The sequence below is a fragment of the Panthera leo genome, chromosome B3, assembly GCF_018350215.1.
Source record: "Panthera leo isolate Ple1 chromosome B3, P.leo_Ple1_pat1.1, whole genome shotgun sequence".
NCBI classification, from domain to species: domain Eukaryota; kingdom Metazoa; phylum Chordata; class Mammalia; order Carnivora; family Felidae; genus Panthera; species Panthera leo.
Window position 1 is genome coordinate 102,156,370 of NC_056684.1, and position 23,034 is coordinate 102,179,403.

A 23,034-nucleotide genomic window follows, 5' to 3' on the forward strand; every position below is an offset into this window, starting at 1 on the left:
GAGAGAGACAGAGCATGAGTCGGGGAGGGGCAGAGAGAGAGGGCGAGACAGAATTTGAAGCAGGCTCCAGGCTCTGCACTGTCAGCACAGAGCTTGACACGGGGTTCAAACCCATGAACTGTGAGATCATGACCTGAGCCGAAGTTGGACACTAAACCAACTGAGCCACCCAGGCACCCATGAAATGATTGTTTAGTCATTGATGGAATAACCAAGGTTGTATACTGTATATATTTAAGACTTTGCTGTTGCTGTGCCATCTCAGGCCACCTTAATCTTGCTCCTCTTTCAGCTCCTTCTCAGTCCTGCGGCCTCACTGTGCTACACTGATGCCTTTTTGGGGAGTGCCCTCCTCAGAACCTGTTACAGGGTCTATAGCCTAATACACTGCACTGGCTCCAGTGGCTTTGTTTTGTGGGGATCATTCCCACTGTGTACATGGAGAAATAGAATCAAGGGAAAGACTTGCCTCAAATGGTTTCACCGCCTCCTCACCGTATTTCTCTTAAAGTAGTGCCATTCAAAGTGTGGCCCACTGGCCAGCTTTAGAACTAGTCTGCCATAAGAACAGAAATGGACAGAAAGAGTTTTAGAAAATTTACTAGCAATTTGATAGAGTGCTTTTATGTGTGCTGAGTTTAATAATGAGAATTTAGGCTTTTGTCTTTTTTAATTTTAAATTTCTTGTTTTCTAGTTTTATTGTATTTTACAAAACCATCAGTTTACAATGTACTAAGGAAAAAAGCAGTTTGAGAAACATTGAATTAGACCACCTAGACTCTAATGGGACTTTTGACAATGAAGATGTGCTTTCCACATGGAAACCATTGTCATTTCAGTTTAATGATATCTCTGTTGTGCTTTGTAGTTACAATGTCTTTAACTTATCTGAAATTCCCCAAACAATACAGTGATATGGTGAAAATGCTAGAGTCTTTGCTAAGTTTGGCTCTATACCACCGGTGCAATCCTGGTCAAGTGGTTTAAGTCTTCAAACCTTAGTTTCCTCATCTGTAATAACAATAGTACTCACCTCACAGAGGTGTTTTTCTGATTAAATGAAAGAATGTATGTGATATACAGAATAGTGACTGGATCAAACACTGTAAATGCAATAAATGTTGGATATTAATGAACTGCAGTAAACACTATTATAAAATGGAGATCATGCTTATCTACCATCATGAGAAAAGTACAGATTAACATGGTTATAATTATTCACTAAACATTTAAGCAATATCAAGTGCAAGATCTTTTAATGGATACTAGGATATAATCCTTGTACTCTAGCAGTTTAGAATCTAGCAGAGGTATAAAATACACACATGTGAGATGTGTGTGGAGTAAAATAAAGGCTGTAAGGAAAGAGGAAAAAATGGGGGGAATCCATTTTTTTGATTCCTGTAAGGAATCAAGAGGTTTTAAAGAGGACAGTGTTTGAGATGAACCTGAAAGGATGGATTGAAGTTTTACAACTTTGAGTCAAATATGACACAGAGAAGTTTCAAATGATCATGATATATTGAGCTAATACCAATCAGATATTAAATCAGACAGTTTGATGTCAATATGTACAGTATGATTCTCTTCCCAATTTATAAAAATATTTGTTTATTTTGAGAGAGAGAAAGAGTGCATGAATGCAAGCAGGGGAGGGGGAGAAAGAGAGAGAGAGAGAGAGAGAGAGAGAGAGAGAGAGAGAGAAAATTCCAAGCAGGCTCCACACTGTCAGCACAGAGCCTGACATAGGGCTTGATCCCATGAACTGTTGAGATCATGACCTGAACAAAAATCAAGACTCAGATGCTTAACCGACTGAACCACCCAGGTGCTCCTGCCCCCATTTTTATTAAAATTATGTATATAGATAAAGGGCTAGATGGAGAAGTTAAGTGATTATTTCTTGGTGGTGATATCATGGGAAATATTTATTTTCCTTATTCTTTTAATTTTTTTGTTACTTTTTGGTATTTAAGATTTCATAATATGCATTTTACCAGAGTAGCTTTATAATTGGATAAGCTACTTTTTAAAGGGCTGGCTAAAATCAAAGCTGCTAAATTAAGTATAACTTGGTATTACCTTTAAAAAATTAAAAAAATTTTTAATGTTTATTTTTTTGAGACAGAGAGAGACAGAGCGTAAGCAGGGAAGGGGCAGAGAGAGAGAGGGAGACCCAGAATCCGAAGCAGGCTCTAGGCTCCGAACTGTACAGAGCCTCTCAGGTGGAACTCAGGAGCCATGAGATCATGACCTGAGCCAAAGTTGACACTTAACTGAGCCACCCAGGCACCCCTAAAAACTCATTTTGGCAGTTTGTATTAGTAACTATAAATGTGTTGATACACTTTCACCTAGTGGTTCCATTTCATGGTATTTATCTTTAAGAATCTACATTCATGAGAATGTCCTGTGAGTTCTTTGTAATGGTAAGAAGAGAAGGGAATACGTCGAAGAATGGAAAATTAATTCAGTAAATTTTCCATGTCTACTTAAATAGAATTTAGCTGTTAAAATACTTATGAAGTGTATGAAATATGAAAAATACAAATACACATGAAAAAAGAGGACCCAAAACTGTGGGTACTCTATGATCATAGCATTGTAAAATAAGTATGCATGGGACAAAAAGTCTAAAGGAAAATACACCAGATGCTGAGAGTGGCTGTGTTTGTGTGAAGTTTTCTTTATTGTCCTCATGTTTTATAATACAGTTAAAACTATTTTTACAATAAAATCGATCATCATTTTAAAGCCTGGGTATGAAAAGTTTCCTTACTGGCACTCTGATTTCAAAGTACTAAATAAATTAATAAAGTATTAAAAACCTATTCTGTATTTCTTTGCAGTTCCTTAAACTTCTACAGACCACATTTTGAGATTGTTAACCTTGAAAGTTTATGTGTAGATAGATAGGTATTCCTGCCATGATTTGCATGGAAACGGATGATAGAAGGGACTCTCTTTTTACAAATGCGAATTCTGAAAATCCAGTCTTCCAAGCTGGTAGCAGAATCAAAATTGGAACCCAAGTCTAATAGTAACTAATACCGTTTGTAGCTCCAGCCATGAGTGCTGATAAACTGGTCAAGTCTACGGACTGAACACTGGCGTTTCTACCATTCTGGCTAGCTAGCCTGAGGGTTTGATTCCTTTCGCTACAGCTCGTACTCCAGCTTTCACTCTTTCCCACCACTTGGGGGCTCGCAGATTCTTCACCCTTTTTAAGTTCCCCACTTTTCCCTTTCCCAGCGTCCGAAGTACCGCAGAATACCCGGCAGGGGTCGCTGCAACCCCCTGGTACCGCAGCCCCTCCCCTGGCCAACCGTCGATTGGGCCGGCGCGTGACGTCACTCCGTTTTAGCCAAACAAATGGGTTTCGGGGCGAGCGTTGGGCTCCGCCGCGCCGTGCTGGGCGCTCGGTCCGCCTCAGCGGTGGGGAGTGAGCCAGGCCTCCTGCTGCCGCCGCATCGGGGTGTGCAGCCCCGGGCCAGGCCCCGACCGGGGCAGGAGCGCAGGTGGGTCCGGGCCGCGGTGGGGCATGGCGTGAGGGTAGCGCGGTCGGGGTCTGGCGGCTGCGGCCACCGTGGCCGCTCCCCGCCCCCTCCCGCCGCCTGCCAGCGCTCCCGGGGAGCGGGGCGGGTGGGGGCGGGGGCGCAGCCCGCGGGTCCCGGGCTCGCAGCGCGTCCGGCGCGTCTGGGGCAGGGGCCCCGCGGCCCGCGCCTCCTCCTGGGCCGGCCTCAGCTAGTGCACGGGCCGGGCGCTGAGCGCCCCCGCGGGCCGCGGAAGGTCGGGCGGGCCGGCGGGTGGCAGCCGGGTCCCCGGTCCGGGCTAGAGCTCAGGAGATCACAGTTAGGCCGTAAGGAGGCACTGGACCGGCTCTCTCACCTCCGGGACCCGCGGCCGGTGAGGAAGTCAGGCCCTGGGCGGGAGTCGCCTCGCCTGGTCGCGCCCGCTGGGCTCGGCCACCCTGTCCTTTCCGTCCCGGCGCAGGTGAGCTGACGCCTCCCCTTAACCTTCCTCTGGGACCGGGCAGGACTGGGGCTCAGAAGCTTCTGTCGCCTCTGGGCAGGCGCAAGTCTACTGCGGGTCGGCCCTAGTCAGCGATGAAGTCACAGTGCTCTGGGTCCTCGTGTCTGTGACGTCAGGGGTTTCCAAGAGATGGGCTATGATGTCACTGCAGACCCCGCGGGGATCTTGGCGCGCGGGAGGGCGGGGAAGACCAGGAGGGGAGAAAAAGGAAGTTCAGTCTTTTATCAACGCCTGGAATTGCAGCGGATTTGAATAGAAAGTGGTTCGATATCAGCATTTCACAATTTTAATAGTTGTCAAGTTCTTTAACTTCATTTTAAACAAGCATTGTTAGTACAGTTCGACAAGACACATTTGATTTAGAAAAGTCTAAATCAGGAGGTTGGGGGAGGTTGAGTGTTTAATGTGAATGCCTTTTAGGAAGCTGAACTCATAGTTTGATGCTTTGTGATTGGAATTGCTGAAGAAATAGAACCAACTGGAGTGCTGATAATTCAGTTTGCCTTACTCTTTTTTTTGCTACCCAGTTATGAAATCAAATACGGTATCTGCTTCTTCGCAGTTTTGCTAGAGAGTGGCCAGAAAGGCGGACCTTAAATGAACTTTTTCTGTTGTAAAGGGGTGGAGGGGTAAGGCGGGAGGTTTGAATTAATCCAATATTCTTTTTAAACAATAATTACCTGAAGATTTAATTTATTTAGGTTGTTCTTGTCTTGTACTGTCATGGATAATTGAGGGCTTCCTGTGGTTTTAACTCACCAACAAGCTGTTTTCTTGCTTTCCCACTAAAACTGGGCTATGACAATAACCCAGGACTGCTTGTCTGGACAGGTAACTAAAATTTTGTCTGTATTACTTTCAAATATGAAACTACAGAATTTATATATATATATATTTTTTTTAATATATTTTTTTAATTTAAATTTTTTTTTTTTTTTTTTTTTTTTTTTTTTTTTTTTTTTTTTTGAGAGAGAGAGAGAGTGTGAGCAGGGGAGGGGCAGAGAGGATCCCCAGCAGGCTCGGAGTTGTCATTGTGGGGCCAGATGTGGGGCTTCAACTCAAACCATGGCATCATGACCTGAGCTGAAATCAAGAGTCAGACACTTAACTGACTGAGGCACCCCTAGAATTTTTTTAAAGCGCCTTTGTGAATGTTGTTTTTCTTCGAAAGCTTTCAAAAGAGATCAGGCCAGAAAAGAAGCTAGTCACTTGCCATTACTGACCCTCGTCAGATATTTTAGCATATCAATATAATTTTTTCCTCTCTATAGGATCATTTAAATAGAATCTAGTTTGAAAAATAGTTGCCTTAAGATTGAAGTATGATTACAATATAGGGTCTTCAGCTGGAAGCTTGGGTAGGAGTCCTCAGTCCTTCCTCATTGACCTTGATTTGTAATGGTAATTTTTTTGTCTTGTTGTTAATAGTTCCTCTTCTCCATTTGCCTCTAAAGGTGATTGATAGGTATTGTCTCTCTGAATTTTGCATCAACATGTAGATGGACATTATACTGTGTACATTAACACAGTAAATGAAAGCAAACATTTACCCTCCTTAATTACTGTTGCATTTGACTGGAAGTTCACAAAAGAAGGCTTTCTTACAAATTCCTTTTTGGTCCTCACCATACCTTGGAAATCTGACAGAGTTATGTGTGGTACTGAAAATTGTTTGTTTGTTTGTTTTCTTTTAAGAGGTTAGTAATTATATGGTGATAATGTTGATTGAAGGCTCTAAGGACAGAATTTGAGCCTTTGGATCCTCAAGACTGATAGGTACCGAGTTAACATGAAACTGCTGATATTGAGGGTTTTAGTCAACCTACTCTAAGATGAAAGGATCGTGGCAAGATAGTATATGATGAAATTGAAGGAGGTTCAGAAGGACACTTGTACAGGTCTTTTGCAGGTAGCCTTTCAAGGGCAGGCTATGTGGCTCTGTGTAAATTAAGTGTATCGTACTTGTATATCTGGGAAGGGATGGGAGTCAAACTAAATGTGAATTGAAAGACATATAAATGATGATGATACAGTAATCTCTTCCTGGCAGTGCTTTTTTCCCCTCTGTTGTGTTTAGTAGTTATGATTTTTTTTTCCTAATGGAACATGAGAATAGGTGGAGAATAATATCTTTAAGTGTATTCTAATGTGATTGAGGAACAATGACAGGTATAAAAAAGCCAGCTTATGTGTATAGTTGTATAACTATTTAGCAAGCCATAACTCTTCTGAAACATTTTTACAGCTTGTTTCTACCTTTGGCAGGATGTTTTTCTACCCAGGCCTTGAAGTTTTGGGTCTAGGAAGTAGCTTTTACTTCTTATAAATGGACATTTATTTTAGATTGCGTTTAAAATATTTTGTTATCTTCTTCAGTTACTGCATTTGAAGGGACTAAGTTGACCACTCATTAATGATTATGGCATCTTTCTGACAGCTAAAGCAAATATGAAGAAATCAAAGTGCTGTATTTTATGAATTTTCCGAATTCTTTGGGTATGTTTATTGGATCATTTCTATTAACAGGTAGAATTTAAATTCTTGTACAAAATTTCTACTTTATTTTCTAAACTTAAATTTATGCTCAGTTTAACTTGGAGAGTTTTGATATTCTAGTAAGCCTTAGTCTTGTTTAATATTTGCTGGGGGAGAACATACTAATCATTAGAGACATCATTTCGTGTAATCTTCCAAAATTTGCAGCTGTTTAGAACCAGATACTTGAGCGAGGCTACTATGGTATAATGAATGCCTTCCTTGTTAGGTCATGTGTGACAAAGGCAAAATTCAGCAAGTGCATGATTTACAGTCCTTTGGAAGCAACAACAACAACAAAAAAAAGAGATTAACTCCAAATGCATTAAGGTCATCTGGAAATTGAATTCCTGTCAGTCTTTATCTTTGCATAATTTAACTTCTCTGTAGTTCATGTTTATGGTATGTTGAAGCTGATGAACATACTATATTATCTAGGAAAGTACTAATAATTAGAGTGTAAGTGTTTCTTAATGTTAGCTGAAAGAATTTATCAACCTTTAATTTCCAACAACATCTTCTAGTTAGCTCTCGACAGAGGAGACTCTGGATCTTCTCCTTTTAAATATTCAACTTCTGGGGCACCTGGGTGGCTCAGTTGGTCCAGCATCTGACTTCAGCTCAGGTCATGATCTCACAGTTTGTGAGTTCGAGCCCCGCGTTGGGCTCTGTGCTGACAGCTCAGAGCCTGGAGCCTGCTTTGGATTCTGTCTCCTTCTGTCTCTGCCCCTCCCCACTTGTGCTCTCTCTGTCTCTCAAAAATAAATAAATGAAAAAAAATTTTTAATATTCACCCGCAGAATCCTAGCACATACATTTCCTACTCTGTTTAGTTTAAATATGAAACTAAACATTAGTATGTGTGATTAAATATTACTAAATTTATTATAAGGCATGGGTTTCATTCATCCAACAGACATTTTTTGAGTACCTCAGCTAGGGACTGTGACATGCAGATGAATTGTCCTTGCTACAAGGATCCTTGACCTTTGTTTTAATATTTCCTTGCCATGGAGGCCCATGGGTAGGTGGAGCCAGAATTGGACCAAGAGGGCGAACCAGTTATGTTATGCCAGGTTGGCCAGAGGTCTTATCTAAAAGTCAGTTTAAAGAGGTATTTAGAAACTCAGGTGAAAAGAATGGGGAATAGATTATGATACTCGCAAAGGGTCTAGACTCCACAGATTTGGATTACTCTAAAATGAGTGGAGCTTAGCAAGTGAGCACTTTCTTTGAGTCAAGAACAAGTGCTGAAGGCCAGAACTAGCCTGTGTAGGCAGTCTAAAATTAGAGGCAGAGTGAAGAGGTAGAATCCAGATATCCCGCTCTCACAGGCATTGTGTGTACCTTTTTCCACTCTAAGGTTATTCCTTTTCTTTCTTATTTCCTTCCCCTCCCCTCCCTCCCTCCCTCCTTTCCTTCTTTCCTTCCTTCCTTGTTCCTTTTCTTAAATTGACAAACTCACAGCCTTCATTTCCACTTTTGTTTTCTTTCCCTGCCATTTTATTATGGAAAATTTTAGTCACAGAAAAGTCGCAAGAATTGTTTGCTGAACAACTGAATACCCAAGTACCTGCAAACCTAGATTCTGTAATTTATATTTTGCCTTATATACTTATCTATCTATCCAACCTACCATCCCTCTCTCTTCCTGTATTCATTCATCAATTTATCTTATATTTTGTTGTGTTTCAAAGTAACTATATTTTACTCCTAAATACTTCAGTGTGCCCATCATGAACTATTTGTTTACTTGGTTTTTAGGTGGAACTTATATACAGTAAATTGTACAGATCTTACGTATACCATACCCTTAGTTTGGGCAAATTCATACATCTTTGTAACCTATAACCCTGACAAGATAGAACATTACTGGGGCGCCTGGGTGGCTCAGTCAGTTGAGTGTCCGACTTCGGCTCAGGTAGTGATCTCACGGTTCCAGGGTTTGAGCCCGCGTTGGGCTTTGTGCTGATAGCTTGGAGCCTGGAGCTTGCTTCGGATTCTGTGTCTGCCTCTCTCTCTGTCCCTCCTCCACTCATGTTCTGTCTCTCTCTGAAAAGTAAATAAACATTAAGAAAAAAAAAAAAATAGAACATTACCATCACTATAAGAAGTTCCTTCATGTACCTTCCAAGTCAATTTAATTAACTTTTTAATCTTCTGCAGTCTTATTTCCACCAGTTTCTTCTGAAAATACCCGTTCAAAGGGCTAGCTTTGTTAGCACACTTGAGTAGCATTGTGCTAGGTGTTCAGAATGTAAAGAAGAACACAGCTCCTACTCTCTTTAAGCTTATAATTTAGTTTGGGTTATAGTCAGGTGTCCAAAAAGAGATAAATGTTATATGAATTAAGAGGAGGCAAATGGGACTGCCAGAGAAAGCTTCCTAGGTGTGAGTCTTGAATTGGACCTTTGTTTTGGGATCCAGAGAAGAGTTGTGTGTGTGTTTTGTTTTGTTTTGTTTTTAATTTAAATAGACTGATTAGAAATTAGAAGTTATTGTATTAAACAACACTAGCAGAGAACGGTGGTTTGGACCCAATTTTGGAGTGAGTATAAACATTATTCTATATCCAGTGATAATTTTTGAAGAAGGAAGGAATATAAAAAACATTAAATTCTTCTCTTGTTTGTCATATCTGGTACTTAATTGTGTCGATGATTTCTTCATTTTTTGAGGCCTCTCCTTTCTTGGTTCTTTGCCTATCTCTGATTCTCAGTTTTGCTGGCAATTCTTTCTCTTCCAGATTTAAACTATTGAGAGCTCTGTCTTGACTCTTTATTGTGCTCCTTGTTATCTGGCCCTTAGCTCTTTGGGCTTCTCAATTATAATTCTTTCCAGGTCCTTGCTACATCTGTATCCATAAGCTGTTAACCCTTGTTAGGTTTCTAACTGCTAATAGTATGCTGCTTTTTATGTGTCCCTCTTTACTTTGTACTTGTTCAAGAGTCTGTAGCAAGAGCATTTGTTCTAAGTAGTTGTAGCACATGGGATTTATTAGGAAAGAAAGATGTACACTTGGGCTGAATGAATAGAGTAGATGAGCTTCTAGGAACAAACCTCAGAACGACACTGCAGAATTTGCCTGCTAAGGGGGCTACTGCCAGTGTGGACTGTGCTGTTGAATCAGAAAGCTGCTGCCACCGTACTTACCTTTAAAAAAAGAAGGAGTAGGAGAAGGAGAAGTAGTAGTAGTGGTTTACCTTCCTTGGGCAGAACTACCATTGATGTTACTTTCTGCTCCCATGTCTTATGTAGGTGTGTCTGCTCTTAGGTCAAATGTGAGACCTTAATTTAAAGGGCATCTAGAAAATGTCATTTTTAGTTCAGCCTCTGAAAAACAGGAAGGTGAGGATGGGTTGGAATGAGTAGTGACATTCACTTTGTGAAAAACTAAACTCCTTTTCCATAGATTCCCTCAGTGTAACAAAGCAAAGTCTTTTCAGATTTTGCTATTTCTGTGCAAAGACCATGGGTATTGTTCTAGTTTCCTGAGATGGAAACTACTGCTCTCAATTGTACCAGATTTTTATGTTCTGGGTATAACAAAAAACTGACTCAAATTTACTAGCTCATAATATTGAAAAGTTCAAAGGTGAAGCTTGATCCACTTGTACTTATGTGATCAGAACCTCATCTTTCTCTTTTTTCCGTTATTTAATGAGCTCTGCTTCTGATGTGTTGGTCCCTTTGTGGTCCCAGCATGTTTGTCAGCAGCTCAAGCTCTAGGTGCTAATGCCATCAAATCCAGAGAGGAAGGGTGAGTGTTTCAGCAGAGGCTGTAGGGCCTGACCTTTGTTCCTTCATCCAACCCTTTGGCAGTCTGAAGCCTACAGGACCCCTTTTTTGGGTTATTTATTTATTTTCATTGTAATTGTTACAAAAATGTTTATTTTTGAGAGACAGAGCAAGTGGGGGAGGGGCACAGAGACGGGGACAGAGGATCCAAAGCAGGCTCTGTGCTGACAGCAGCTAGCCTAATGTCGGGCTCGAGCTCACAAACTGTGAGATCATGACCTGAGCCAAAGTTGGACCCTCCACCAGCTGAGCCACCCAGGCGCCCCTTAAATTTTTTTTGAAAAAAAGAGTAATAGTATTTCACTGGTGACCCTCAAGGCAGGCCGATCCCACCCCACCTTGGGGAGAAGAGGGGGGCACCAGTTGTCTTCCACTTATTTTACATCTCTCGTGTCACTTCACCATGCCAGACTAGGGTCAAGCTCAACAGGGTCTTCTTTCCCCATTCTCTATGCTGTGGTTTCCCCATTCTCTATGCTGTGGTTATAGTTATTCCTGCTGTTGTACTCAGGCTTCACTGAATTTCTCCACTTTGACATTTGGAGTACTGGGCAGAAATCACATTGCATCAAAGGCTGGGGGCCTTTGTGATATTTTTTTTAATGTTTATTTATTTTTGAGAGAGAGAGAGAGAGAGACAGAGTGCGAGTGGCAGAGGAGCAGAGAGAGGAGGGAGAATTTGAAGCAGGCTCCATGTTCTGAGCTGTCAGCACAGAGCCCAATGAGGGGTTCAGACTCACAAACCGTGAGATCATGACCTGAGCCAAAGTCAGACACTCAGCTTACTGAGCCCACCCAGGCAGGAGTCCAGGGCCTTTGTGATTATTTTAAAATAAAATATATAGGTCTACAAAGAGAAGCAATTGTATTAAAATACCATTATCAAAATACTTTTTAAAAATTATAAGATAGAATTGCTTCTTTGTTAAATAATAAGATTTAGTATGGGTCTAATAATTTCCAAGTAGTGATAAACATTGGCATTATTTATAAGTGCAAGCAGTGATAATGTGATATGAAACTATCTGTGATTTCTGCTGGTGACAGAGTGACTGGTATTACAGAATATTGTGGTCTTTTGACTGAATTCACAAAAGGGCATGCTAAATGTCAGTTAAATTAAGTTCAGTAAAATTAAAGATATCTTCTCCCCCTCATCTTAGCTTCTAGACAGCCTGAGTTCTATACCCAAACTTTTTGGGGCATCTGTGTGCTTCAGCTTAAGAACTATAGCTTGAAGAGAGTTTCTCTTCCCAGGAGCCCCAGCAGATAGATGTCTTCATGTATCTCATTGACTTTGGGTCATATTGACATTTCTGAACCAACTACTAAGGCCAGAAATATTTGGTAACTAGTTTAGCCAGCCTGAACCTACCCCTGGAGCTGAGGTTAGGTTCATTCCTACCTAAACAGCATGATGGCTTAGCTTTTTTTTTTTTTTTTCCCTGAGGGAAAGTCAGGGGCCACAGGGTGCTGAATAGCAAATAGTAGATGTCCAATATGTCATCCTTAATTCATCCCCTCTCCTTTGCTCCCGTAGTCCATCAGTCATCACATTTTAGTGAATTTTTCATTTGGATTTGTCTTTCCCTGATCAAAGTCTCTGTTAACATCCTGGCCTCCAAATTGGAGCATATGGGATAGTCCATTGGGTTGCAAAAAGAAAAGTATTAGAACTTATAGTTATTTTTGCATACTTTTAGTATTTTTGTGTATGTTTTACACTGTATGTAAAATAAAGAAGTTCAGTAGTACATGCACGTATGTAAAATATAGAAGTATGTACGTATTTTTATTAAAAATTGTTTTTAATGTTTATTTTTGAAGGAGAGCCAGAGCATAAGAGGAGGGAGGGGCAGAGAGAGAGGGAGACACAGAATCGGAAGCAAGCTCCAGGCTCTGAGCTGTCAGCACAGAGCCTGGTGTGGAACTGGAACTCACTGACTGTGAGATCATGACCTGAGCCGAAGTTGGACGCTCAACTGACTGAGCCACCCAGGCTCCCCTAGAAGTATATACATATTTATGTGGGTACATGTTAAAATTGTTTCAAATCATGGGAATGGGAGGGTCAGAAAAGTTGAGATAACCATAGAGCAGTGCCTTTTAGTAGAAATTTAATGTGAGCTGTATGTAATTTAAAATTTTCTAGTTCACCACATTAAAAAAGGTAAAAGCATCTGAAAATAATTTTCGTATGTTATTTAACATAATATGTCCTAAACACCATGATTTCAACATGTAATCAATATAAAAATTAATGAGATAGTTTGCATTCTTTTTTTCATGTCAAGTCTGAAATTCGATGTTCATTTTACATGTAAATCTCATCTCAGTTCAGACTGGTGATTTCAGATGCTCATTAACCACATGTGGCTAGTGGCTTCTATAGTGGATAGCACAGATCTAAACCAATTATTCTCGGTTTAGATTTCTATAACTGTCTCTGTAGTTTTCATAAATCCATTATTCTCTTCAGTTTTTTTGTACACTTGCTGGGTCAATTGAACAAAAACCCCACTGGGATGTTACTTTCCTGCATCACATTTAACAGCTTTTTAAAAATTTTCCTTTTATTTTTTTGAGAGTGTGTGTGCAAGCAGGGGAGGGGCAGAGGGAGAAGGAGGGAGAGAATCTTTTTTTTTTTTTAATTTTTTATTATTTATTTATTTATTTTTTTCAACGTTTTTTATTTATTTTTGGGACAGAGAGAGACAGAGCATGAACGGGGGAGGGGCAGAGAGAGAGGGAGACACAGAATCGGAAACAGGCTCCAGGCTCCGAGCCATCAGCCCAGAGCCTGACGCGGGGCTCGAACTCACGGACCGCGAGATCGGGACCTGGCTGAAGTCGGACGCTTAACCGACTGCGCCACCCAGGCGCCCCGAGGAGGGAGAGAATCTTAAGCACGCTTCACGCCCAGTGCGTATCTGATGAGGCTCAATCCCATGAGTCTGGGATCATGACCTGAGTCAAAATCAAGAGTCGGATGTTCAACTGACTGAGCCACCCAGGCACCCCTTAGCTTTTAAGACTTTCCCTAAGATAGTCTGTCCTATCTTTCTTCCTCACATGTTTCTAGGACTGCCTGGAACAAACCTGGGGTTCAATTAGGTAGTTTCCTCAGCTTTGCCTTCCCTTTCTATTTCTTCAGATGTAATCATTCATTATGAGGAGTCTGTTCCCATAAAACCTCCTTGGACTCTCCAATCCCTCTGCAGTTTATTTTCCGAACTCCCACTGTGTATATTGAGTACTCAGCCACTTAGCACTTTAGCACTTCATCATATACTGTTGTTTACTGTTCTCTAATTGTTTCCTGTGTGTCATTAGGTTTATCTCCCTTAGTAAATGCTAAGCTTCATATCTTATGTCTCTAAATTGTAGATACATAAAGACCTATCTTCCCCCCCCCCCCCCATCTTTAAGGATATACCTGGGCTATTTAAATTTATAGCTTTAAATTTTTTGAAATTCTGTTTTGTTTTCTACTCTGCTGGTTAACTTAGACACCTAGCAGATTCAGTGGTAGGAGTTTGTGTATTGAAATGTTTATTTGGTTCTTGAAAATGAAAGAATTTAATTTGATTTATAAAGTAGTGTACTTGAAGCTGTAAGATCATTCTTGGAACTATAGTAAGGAATTATTGATTAGCTAGAGTTTCTGAAGATGAAATTTGAGTTTGATTAGGAAGTCTCAAAGGACACATTTGCTCTATTGTCCAGGAACCAAGAGTGGCAAACTTGTTTTCCTAAGTAGGACAAGAGATCTTATTTCAAGTTCAGTCATCAGGATTATTCTCTGGAGGTTCTCGGCACTTTTTACACACTAGTCACTTTAGCTCTAGGGGATTGGTTTCTCTAGTGGAGCAGTCTTTTAGATGAAGAGCTTTTCTGCCATCCATAATGTTTTAGCTCATTTGGATTACTACAAAGAGGACTACGAAAATGGATCCTGAAAATATGTCTGAAGAAGATCATACGGCTTTATGCTTTAGGAATCCTATCTTTCATTTGATATTTTCTTGCCTGTGTGATATTTAACACATTGTATGGTTATCTTGATAAAATAGCTATATACCAACATTTTTAACTTGTGGAATTTCAAGGCCTCCTTATTACTATTCATTTACTAAAAAACTTGCAGTATGTTTTAGATGCCAGGCATTAAGCTAAGTGCGTTAGTTAACTTCTGTTACTTTTTCTGTTGGCACTATTTTACAAATCTTCTATATAATCTTTGGCAAGTAGTGGTCTTCAAGAATATATTTTGTCTTACTGTTTAACACCTTGTGGGTTTTTCTTTCCCTTTTTGGCAAATATCATTAAATAAGATTGTTTTTGTTTGGATATTTATTTACTAAAATAAATATCTATATTTTAAATATTTATTTTGTGAGAGAGAGGCAGAGAGAGGGAGAGAGAATCCCTAGCTGGCCCTAGGCTGTCAGCACAAAGCCCAAAGTGGGACTTAATCTTACAAACTGTGAGATCATGACCTGAGCCAAAATCAGTTAACCTATTGAGCCCTAAAATATATTAACTTCTGGAAGTTCACATTTTTCTTTTATTATCAGGAGGTTGTAAGTTTTCCTGAAATTAAAACATAACTTTACATTCTAGTTGCATATATTTGTAAGACTGCATAGTATAAAATATTTTTATAATTTTTATACTTTGATAATGTTTATTTAACATTAAAAAAAAACTGTCTTAAATTTTTTTTTTTTACATGTATTTATTTTTGAGAGACAGAGCACACGTGGGGAGGGGCAGAGAGAGAAGGAGACAGAATCGAAAGCAGGCTCCAGGCTCTGAGTTTGTCAGCCAGAGCCCGATGCGGGGCCCGAACTCACAAACCGTGAGATCATGATCTGAGCCGAAGTCGGACGTTCAACGAACTGAGCCACCCAGGCGCCCCGTTAAAAAACAAACAAACAAAAAAAACCTTCTTAATTGGCTTCTTCAATAAATCCAGCAGTTATTAATCTTTGTTTCCTGTAGAATCAGGTAAAAATTTATTACGTTGTTTATACCATGAAAAAAGTAACAGGATTAACATATGCAAATTTTAAGTGTTGAGAAAAGAAAACCACGGAAGGTCAGTTTGATAAATTTCTCAGAAATCTTCATTTTATTTCAGTTTATAATCTGATTCACAGACTTTCATAGTTACTATTTGTAACTGTTTATAATCTATACTTCCCTAGCAAGAAAGAACCTTTTGTATGATTCTTTCAGCTAATCTGAGAAAAAGCCTGTTGGCCTTTTTTGATTTAGCTAGCTGCTTTTGTTTGTTCTTAATGAAAGCAGATAATGAGAAATTAAAAGATAAATAATATGTTTCTAGCAGTAGAATGCCCCCAATGCTTCTCTTTTTGGTTAAAATGGTTTCTTGTCTTTTTTCCTTGAAAGAAGAGTTCTCTGCACTGTCCTTACCTTTTCCCCCCTTTCACCATTTTCTTTTGTCATGTTTGTGTCTAGTGGTTTTTGGGTAATTAGTCCAGTGAGAGATCATGTTGAAACTAAAGTCAATATAAGTCTTCAAATCATTAAAATTTGCATATATGAAAATTTCAAAAAATTTAAGTAGAATATTTAGTAGGATTAAAGAACATTTATTTTTTGGGTAGGTAATGTGTTCATGGTTCAAAATGCAAAAGGTGTAAAAAGTGAGTTTTCTCTTCCCCTGTCTGTTGGGCACACTTTTCCTCTCACTGGAGGCAACAATTCTATTCTCCCTACTTTTTAAAAAAATGCAAGTGTATCCTACATGCTACCATATTGACTTTTACTTGATTTTTGTCCTATACATATTGTTATATGAAGAGTGTATTATTAGTGATAGAACTAAACTATCAGTGGGTTAACGAACAAAGTTCTCTTATAAAAATTCAGGTAGTTGGTCTAGGGCTGGTATAGCATTCGTGGTATTTCTCTCTCTGTTTTGTTTGGAGGCATAATGAATACAGTAAATTGCACAGACATTAAACAGTTTGATGAGTTTTAACAATTGTATATAACAAACCCTGCGGTTAAGAGAGCCCTCTAGTCTGGTCCTTATTCCTTCCCCCACTCCTTGGTTCTTTCCATACTATTACTGCTCCACTGTTGCCTAGTGTGCTCACTGAGCTAGTTGAATCTCCAGCCATTGCAGCCCATTCCACACCGCAGGATGCAAGAAGGGATGAAGGTTACATGCCAGCCTTTTTACAGGAAGATTTCTAGAGCTGCCGCTTCGCAACATTTTTAATGTTTCATTAGCCATACCCATAAATAAAGGCGTTTCTTGTTTTACTACCCTTCATTTTATTGCACTTTGCAGATTTTGCATTTTTTACAAATTGAATGTTTGTGGCAACTTGGTGCCATTTTTCCAACAGTGTTTGATCAGTTTGTGTGTTTGTGTCACATTTTGGTAATTTTTCCATATTTCAGACTTTTTCATTATTATATTTGGGTGATTTGTGATGAGTGATCTTTGATGTAATTGTTTTGGGGTGCCATGAACTGTGCCCGTGTAAGATGGTGAAAGTAATAAATGTGTGTTCTGGCTGCTCCACTGACCAACCGTTCTTCTGTTTCTCCCTCTCCTCGGGCCTCCCTGTTGCCTGAGACACAATATTGAAATTAGGCCAGTTAATAACCTTACAGTGACCTCATAGTGTTCCGAGTGAAAGGAAGAGTTGCACATCTCTCACTTTTAAATCAAAAGCTAGAAATGATTAAGCTTAGTGAAAAAGGAATGTCCAGAGCTGAGACAGACGGAAAACTAGGCTTCTTGTGCCACACAGCCAAGATTTGAATGCAGAGGAAAAGTTCTTGAGGAAATTAAAAGTGTTAACTCTAGGGAACATATGAATGGTGAGAAAAAGCAAAACAGCCTTATTATAATAGCTGATATGAAGATAGTTAGTGGTCCGGACAGATCAAACCACCTGCAACATTCCCTTAAGCCAAAGCCCAATCCAGAGCAAGGTCCTCACTTCAATTCTTTGAAGGCTGAAAGAGGTGACAAAATTGCAGAAGAAAAGTTTGAAACTAGCTGAGGTTGGTTAGTGAGGTTTAAAAAGCCACCTTGATAATCTAAAAGTGAGAAGTAAAGTAAAGCAACAACTGCTGATGTAGAAGCTGTAGTAAGTTACCCAGAACATGGAGGTAAGATGATTAATGAAGGCTACACTCAATAACACATTTTCAATGTAAATGAAATAGCTTTATAGTGGAAGAAGATGCCTTTTAGGACTTTCATAGCTAAAGAGAAGTCCATGCCTGGCTTCAAGTCTTCAAAGGACAGGCTGACTCTCTTGTTAGGGGCTAATTCTAATGATGATTTTAAATAGAAGCCAGTGCTCATTTACCATTCCAAAAATCCTGGGTCCTATGCTCTATACATGGAACAAAAAAGCCTGGATAATAGCAGATCTGTTTACAACATGGTTTACCAAATATTTTCAGTCTACTAGTGAGTGAGACCTACTGCTCAGATATTAAAATATCACAGCTGTGATGGGGATGTACTATGAGATTAATGTTTTCATGACTGCTAATACAACATCCATTCTGTGGCCCATGGATCAAGGAGCCATTTCTATTTTCAAGTCTTTATTTTTATTTATTTATGGGTTTTTTTTTTTTTTTCAAGTCTTTGTATTTAAGAGATCCATTTTGTAAGGCTGTAGCTGCCATAGATAGTGATTCCTCTGATGGATTTGGGCAAAGTAAAATTGAAAACCTTCTGGAAAGAAGCCACCATTCTAGATGCTATTAAGAACATTTGTGATTCCTGGGAAGAAGTCAGGATATCAACATTAACAGGAATCTAGAAGAAGTTGATTCTAACCCTCATGGATAACTTTGAGGGTTCAAGACTTCAGTGGAGAAAGTAACTGCAGAGGTAGCAGAAACAGCGAGAGAACTAGAATTAGAAGTACAGCCCGAAGATGGGACTGAACTGCTGCAATCTCAGGATAAAACTTGAATAGGTGAAGAGTCGCTTATTATACATGAGAAAAGAAAGTGGTTTCTTGGAGTGGAATTGACTTCTGGTGAAGATGTGAAGATTGTTGAAATGACAACAAACGGTTTAGAATATTATGTAAACTTAGTTGATAAAACAGCAGTAGGTTTTGAGAGGATTGACTCCAATTTGTAAAGGAGTTCAAGCAGCATGCTCCTTTGTAAAAGGAAGAGTCAGTATGGCAAACTTCATTGTTGTCTTATTTTAAGAAATTGCCTGATCAGAAGTATCCTGATCAGTCAGCAGCCATCAATGTAGAGGTTAAGACCCTCTGCCAGCAAAGAAGATTAAGACTCGCTGAAAGCTCGGATGATGGTTAGCATTTTTTAGAAATAAAGTATTTTTAAATTAAGGTATGTACAATGCTTTTGCATACTTAATAGACTACACCATAGCATAAACTTAACTTTTATATGCACTAGAAAAGCAAAAAATTCATTTGACTTGCTTTATTTTGGCATTTGCTTTATTGCGGTGGTCTGGAACTGAACTGCACTATCTCCCAGTATCACATACTTCACAGTAAACTGACAGGAAGACAAGCGAGTAATGTGTTTTTCAGGAGTTTCTCTCTTAAATGTAGAATAGGGCACAAGGTTAAAATGCTTTTTTTTTTTTTTTTCCTTTTATTTTCTCTTGTACATTCCTTAACATGTAGAAACTTAAATCTTAAAGTACCCTTTAACTTAATTGGGGAAAAAGAAAGTAATCAACAAATCTATTCCATTTAGTTCCTTTTCTATAATAAAAATTTCTTGTGTTTCTCTTAACTTTCTGAGCTTCTTTTTTCTCCCCAAAGGTGGTTTATTTTAAGAGAGAGAGAGCCATGCACGTGTGTGCACATGTGTGCATGGGGGAGGGGTAGAGAGAATCCCAAGCAGGCTCTGCACTGGCAGCGCAGAGCCAGATATGGGGCTTGAACTCAGGAACTGTGAGATCATGCTGAGCCAAAACCAAGAGTTGGATGCTTAACCACCTGAGCCACCCAGGTGCTCCAACTTTCTATGCTTTTATTCTCCATTTGCTATGTGGGCTCAGATAAATTATATAAATATATTCTACTAACTTGTAATTTTTTTATAGAATAATATTTTTAAAATAGGTTTTTAACTCTATAAAATAAGCTTTTGGTGGGAACTTCAGGAAAAAATTTCATAGTAATTTTCCATACAACCAGGTGGTATTATGAGCTGCACTTACTTTTGAAGTAGGAAATAACATTAGAAAAAAGGATGTATACATATGTTTTCCCAAACCACATGATGATGTCTTGGAGAGCAGAGCCCTCTTTCTTAGCTATCATGGCACAGACCATTGAACCTTGCACTTGGTAGATCATTTTTTTTTTTTTTTTTGAATTGAAGTGAATCTTGGGAAAGTGGTAGAAAAATGATTAGACTGTCAGTAGCAATGTGTTAGTCCTTCAAGGGCAGTGGGGAGAAGCTATTAGTATAATGTCATGGTTAGTACTTTTGAAATTATCATCTATTTAGGTAAAGAAACTTAAAGGGCCAATGTCTATGCTCTAAAGATAGAGACTTTAAGATTTAGTATGGTATCCTCCCATTTTATCTCGAGGTCAAGTTGTTGTTGTCGTTGTTGTTTTAAGCAATGAAGCTCTGATAAGCCAAAGAACAGGAAAACAAAAATATTCCCTATACTTGTAGTTGTAGTCCTCCTCGGGCCCCTTCCTGAGGTCTTCATAATTTGGAATAGAAAGTGGTGCCTGCCATGTTCCTTCCTGTGTCCTTAGCACGAAAGCAGTGCCTAGCACATAGTTGGTGTTCAGTTCAGTAAACATTTGTTGAATGAAAATTTATAAATTGATTTCTTTTTTAAAATTTAAATCCAAGCTAGCATACAGTGTAATAATGATTTCAGGAATAGATAAATTGATTTCTTTCATTTGATTTTGCTAGCACAGATTGTCTGGGCAGAGAGGGAGATACTGTTGAGGGACCAAATAGCAATAGCTGACATTTTTGCTTATGGTTAGGTAGTGGTGATGGTGTTAATCAGGTAGGCTTATGTTAGGATTTGCATTGGCCTTTCCCTGTGCCTAGAACACTATTAGGTAAATCTTCATGCCTAACTTACTACCCACCTCCTCCGAATCTCTTATATATCACCTTCTTAAGCCTGTACTGATCACTGTTAAGTATATTTTTTGAAATTTAATTCTTTTGAAGTTTGTTTTGAGAGAGAGAGTGTGTGTGTATGTGTGAGCAGGATAGGGGGGAGAGAGAGGAAGAGAGAGAGAATCCCAAGCAGTCTCCACACTGTCAGCACGGAGCCTGATGCGAGGCTGGAACTCAAGAAACATGAGTTCGTGACCTGAGCCGAAATCAAGAGTCGGTCAGTTAACCAACTGACCTACCCAGGTGCCCCTGACCACTGTTTAAAATGGTAACTGCTTCTCTCTCCCTGTACTTCCAAGTTTCCTTATCTTAGTCTGTTTTTTTCCCATAACAACTACCTCCTTGAAACATATACTGTATAATTTACTTATGATTATTATTTACTGTCTCACCACCAGTGGTAGTTCCTTTAGGGGCTTTGACTATTTGTCCGCTGTGTTCTACATGACTCATAAATGCTCAGCAAGCATTTGAGAGAGTATGCACACGAGTAGGAGAGGTGCAGAGGGAGGGAGAGAGAGAATCTTAAACAGGCTCCACGCTCAGCACAGAGGCTGATGTCGGGCTCCATCTCATCCTGAGATCGTGACCTGAGCCGAAATCAAGAGTCAGACACTCAATGGACGCTAGCCACCCAGGCACCCCAATTTTTATGTTAAAAATTTATATTTGAAAGTACTGTCTTCATTATTTAAAAAGTTTTGCTTTTGGAGACCACTGTGTGCCATTGTGCTACCAAGGCAAACCTGTGCAAGGTTTAAGGACTATATTCTCGGTGTAAAAGGGACTGAGTTTTGGTTTTGCTGAAATGCATCATCTGCTTCAAACCTCTAGCATCTTTTTGGTGAAGTTGTCGTAGCCTTCAGTGCTGGTTTGGTTAATGAGAAAGAGTCTAGGTTTGAGTGAGTTCCGCTGTGTGCTGATGGAACATTTATTTCCTACTGGAGGTGGTTTTCCACAAAGGGAGGAATGACAATAGCAATAGCTTCCTTCCTTCCTTTTGACTAGGCTCTATACTAAACATTTTATGTATATTTTCTTTTCTAATCTTTATTAAAACCCTATAAGGAATGTATTCTTGTCCCTTTTTTCTCACAAAAAACTTAAGAGGTCTTAGAGGTTAAACAGGCAGTTTGCTTAGCCAGCAAGTGTGTACAAGCTGGAATTTAATTCTGAGCAGTGTGACCTATAGAGGAATTTCACTGCACAAAATGTCTCCCTACTTAAGAGCACCTAGAAGTGAAAAAGAAATGAGAAACAGCGTAGTGGAACTCTGATGTCACAGAGACCTTTATCTTTTTATTTGCTCCAGCTTCGCATGACTTAAGTTGATTGAATGAGGCCACTGCGATTGAAACAGTAATGTTATGTTAAAGTTAAGCAATGCAATTTAAATAAAGTACATTTTAAATAGAACCAGAGCTAGCTCCTAACCAGATCTTCTATTACTTAGACTTAGTTTAGCTCAAGAACAATTTAGCTTATCTCTGGAGCAGAATTTGTATGATCTTCCTTCATTTTCCCTAAAAATTAGATACAGTGGGATGGCAAAAATTATAATGTGGCTGCATTGAAAGTATAGTTTAGTATAGGTATAGAGGGGTAGAGAGTGGGTAGGTTTTGTTGTTTTGGATTTAAGAGAAAAGCTTTTCTAGATCCTAGAATATGTATATAATTATACCAGTGTAAATAGTCATCCCCTGTGTACCACACAAAATCATTTGTAATTTCAGATTTTGATTAGAAAATTCTTATTCTTTAATGTGAGTTACTTTTTAACCTTAATTAGCTGTTTGTGTATTTTTGTCTGTAAGATGATGTGTTTTATTTCCCCTGCCGTAAAAATACTTCTGCTCTGTCTTAAGGAGCCTCATACCTGGGTATTTCCAGTATTATAAATTAATTTTTAATTTAAGTTTTAAAACCATGGTGGTTTATGGGGAGTGTATTAGAACCTATACTTGCAGGAAATCATGCTTACGGATACATACTTATATGCTGAACCCAGTAATGTTCTTATGATAGGAAGGGTTGTAGGATAGTATTGTGTACATAGCTAGTAGAATCATTTTATTTAAAAAAAATTCTCCAGGGGCACCTGGGTGGCTCAGTTGGTTGAGTGTTGGACTTTGGCTCAGGTCACAATCTCATGTTTCATGGGTTTGAGCCCAGAATCGGGCTCCATGCTGACAGTATGGAGCCTGCCTGGAATTCTCTCTCTTACCCTCTCTACCCTTCCCCCACTCATTCATTTTCTCTCTCTGTCTCTGTCTCTGTCTCTCTCTCAAGGAAAAAAAAAAATTCTCCAGAGTAAGACATAGGTACTTATTTTGGAGATACATTGAGACTTTTCTGGCCTGAAATGATCATTGGTGAGAGTTGTGTCCCTTTTGGGTTTCTAGAACTGTGGTGAGAACATCATATTGAATGAGGTCCTTTTCTTGACACTCCCATTCAATTTTAGTGGGATGAAATACTGAAAAAAGCTTTTTCTTAATCCTTCTTTTTCC

At 39.3% G+C, this 23,034-nt stretch overlaps 1 protein-coding gene and 1 long non-coding RNA gene across 8 annotated transcripts in view; one reads left to right on the forward strand and one right to left on the reverse strand.

Annotated features, from left to right (window-relative positions):
* The window catches only part of LOC122222739, a 56,257-nt gene extending 52,176 nt beyond the window's left edge, over positions 1-4,081 (reverse strand). Inside the window, exon 1 of the long non-coding RNA XR_006203832.1 lies at positions 3,890-4,081. This is a non-coding gene — a long non-coding RNA (uncharacterized LOC122222739). The remainder of the gene's footprint in view (positions 1-3,889) is intronic.
* FBXO34 (F-box protein 34) overlaps positions 3,352-23,034 on the forward strand; it is an 87,813-nt gene continuing 68,130 nt past the window's right edge. The window contains exon 1 of one of the 7 annotated variants that reach the window (XM_042943309.1): positions 3,352-3,519. In XM_042943309.1, coding sequence (XP_042799243.1) covers positions 3,374-3,519 — 146 coding nt within the window. In that variant the 5' untranslated portion in view covers positions 3,352-3,373. Of the gene's footprint in view, positions 3,520-4,217; positions 4,296-5,106; positions 6,560-15,243; positions 15,377-23,034 lie in introns of those variants that run through there. The other 6 variants (XM_042943312.1, XM_042943311.1, XM_042943315.1 and 3 more) reach the window with 6 other exon arrangements.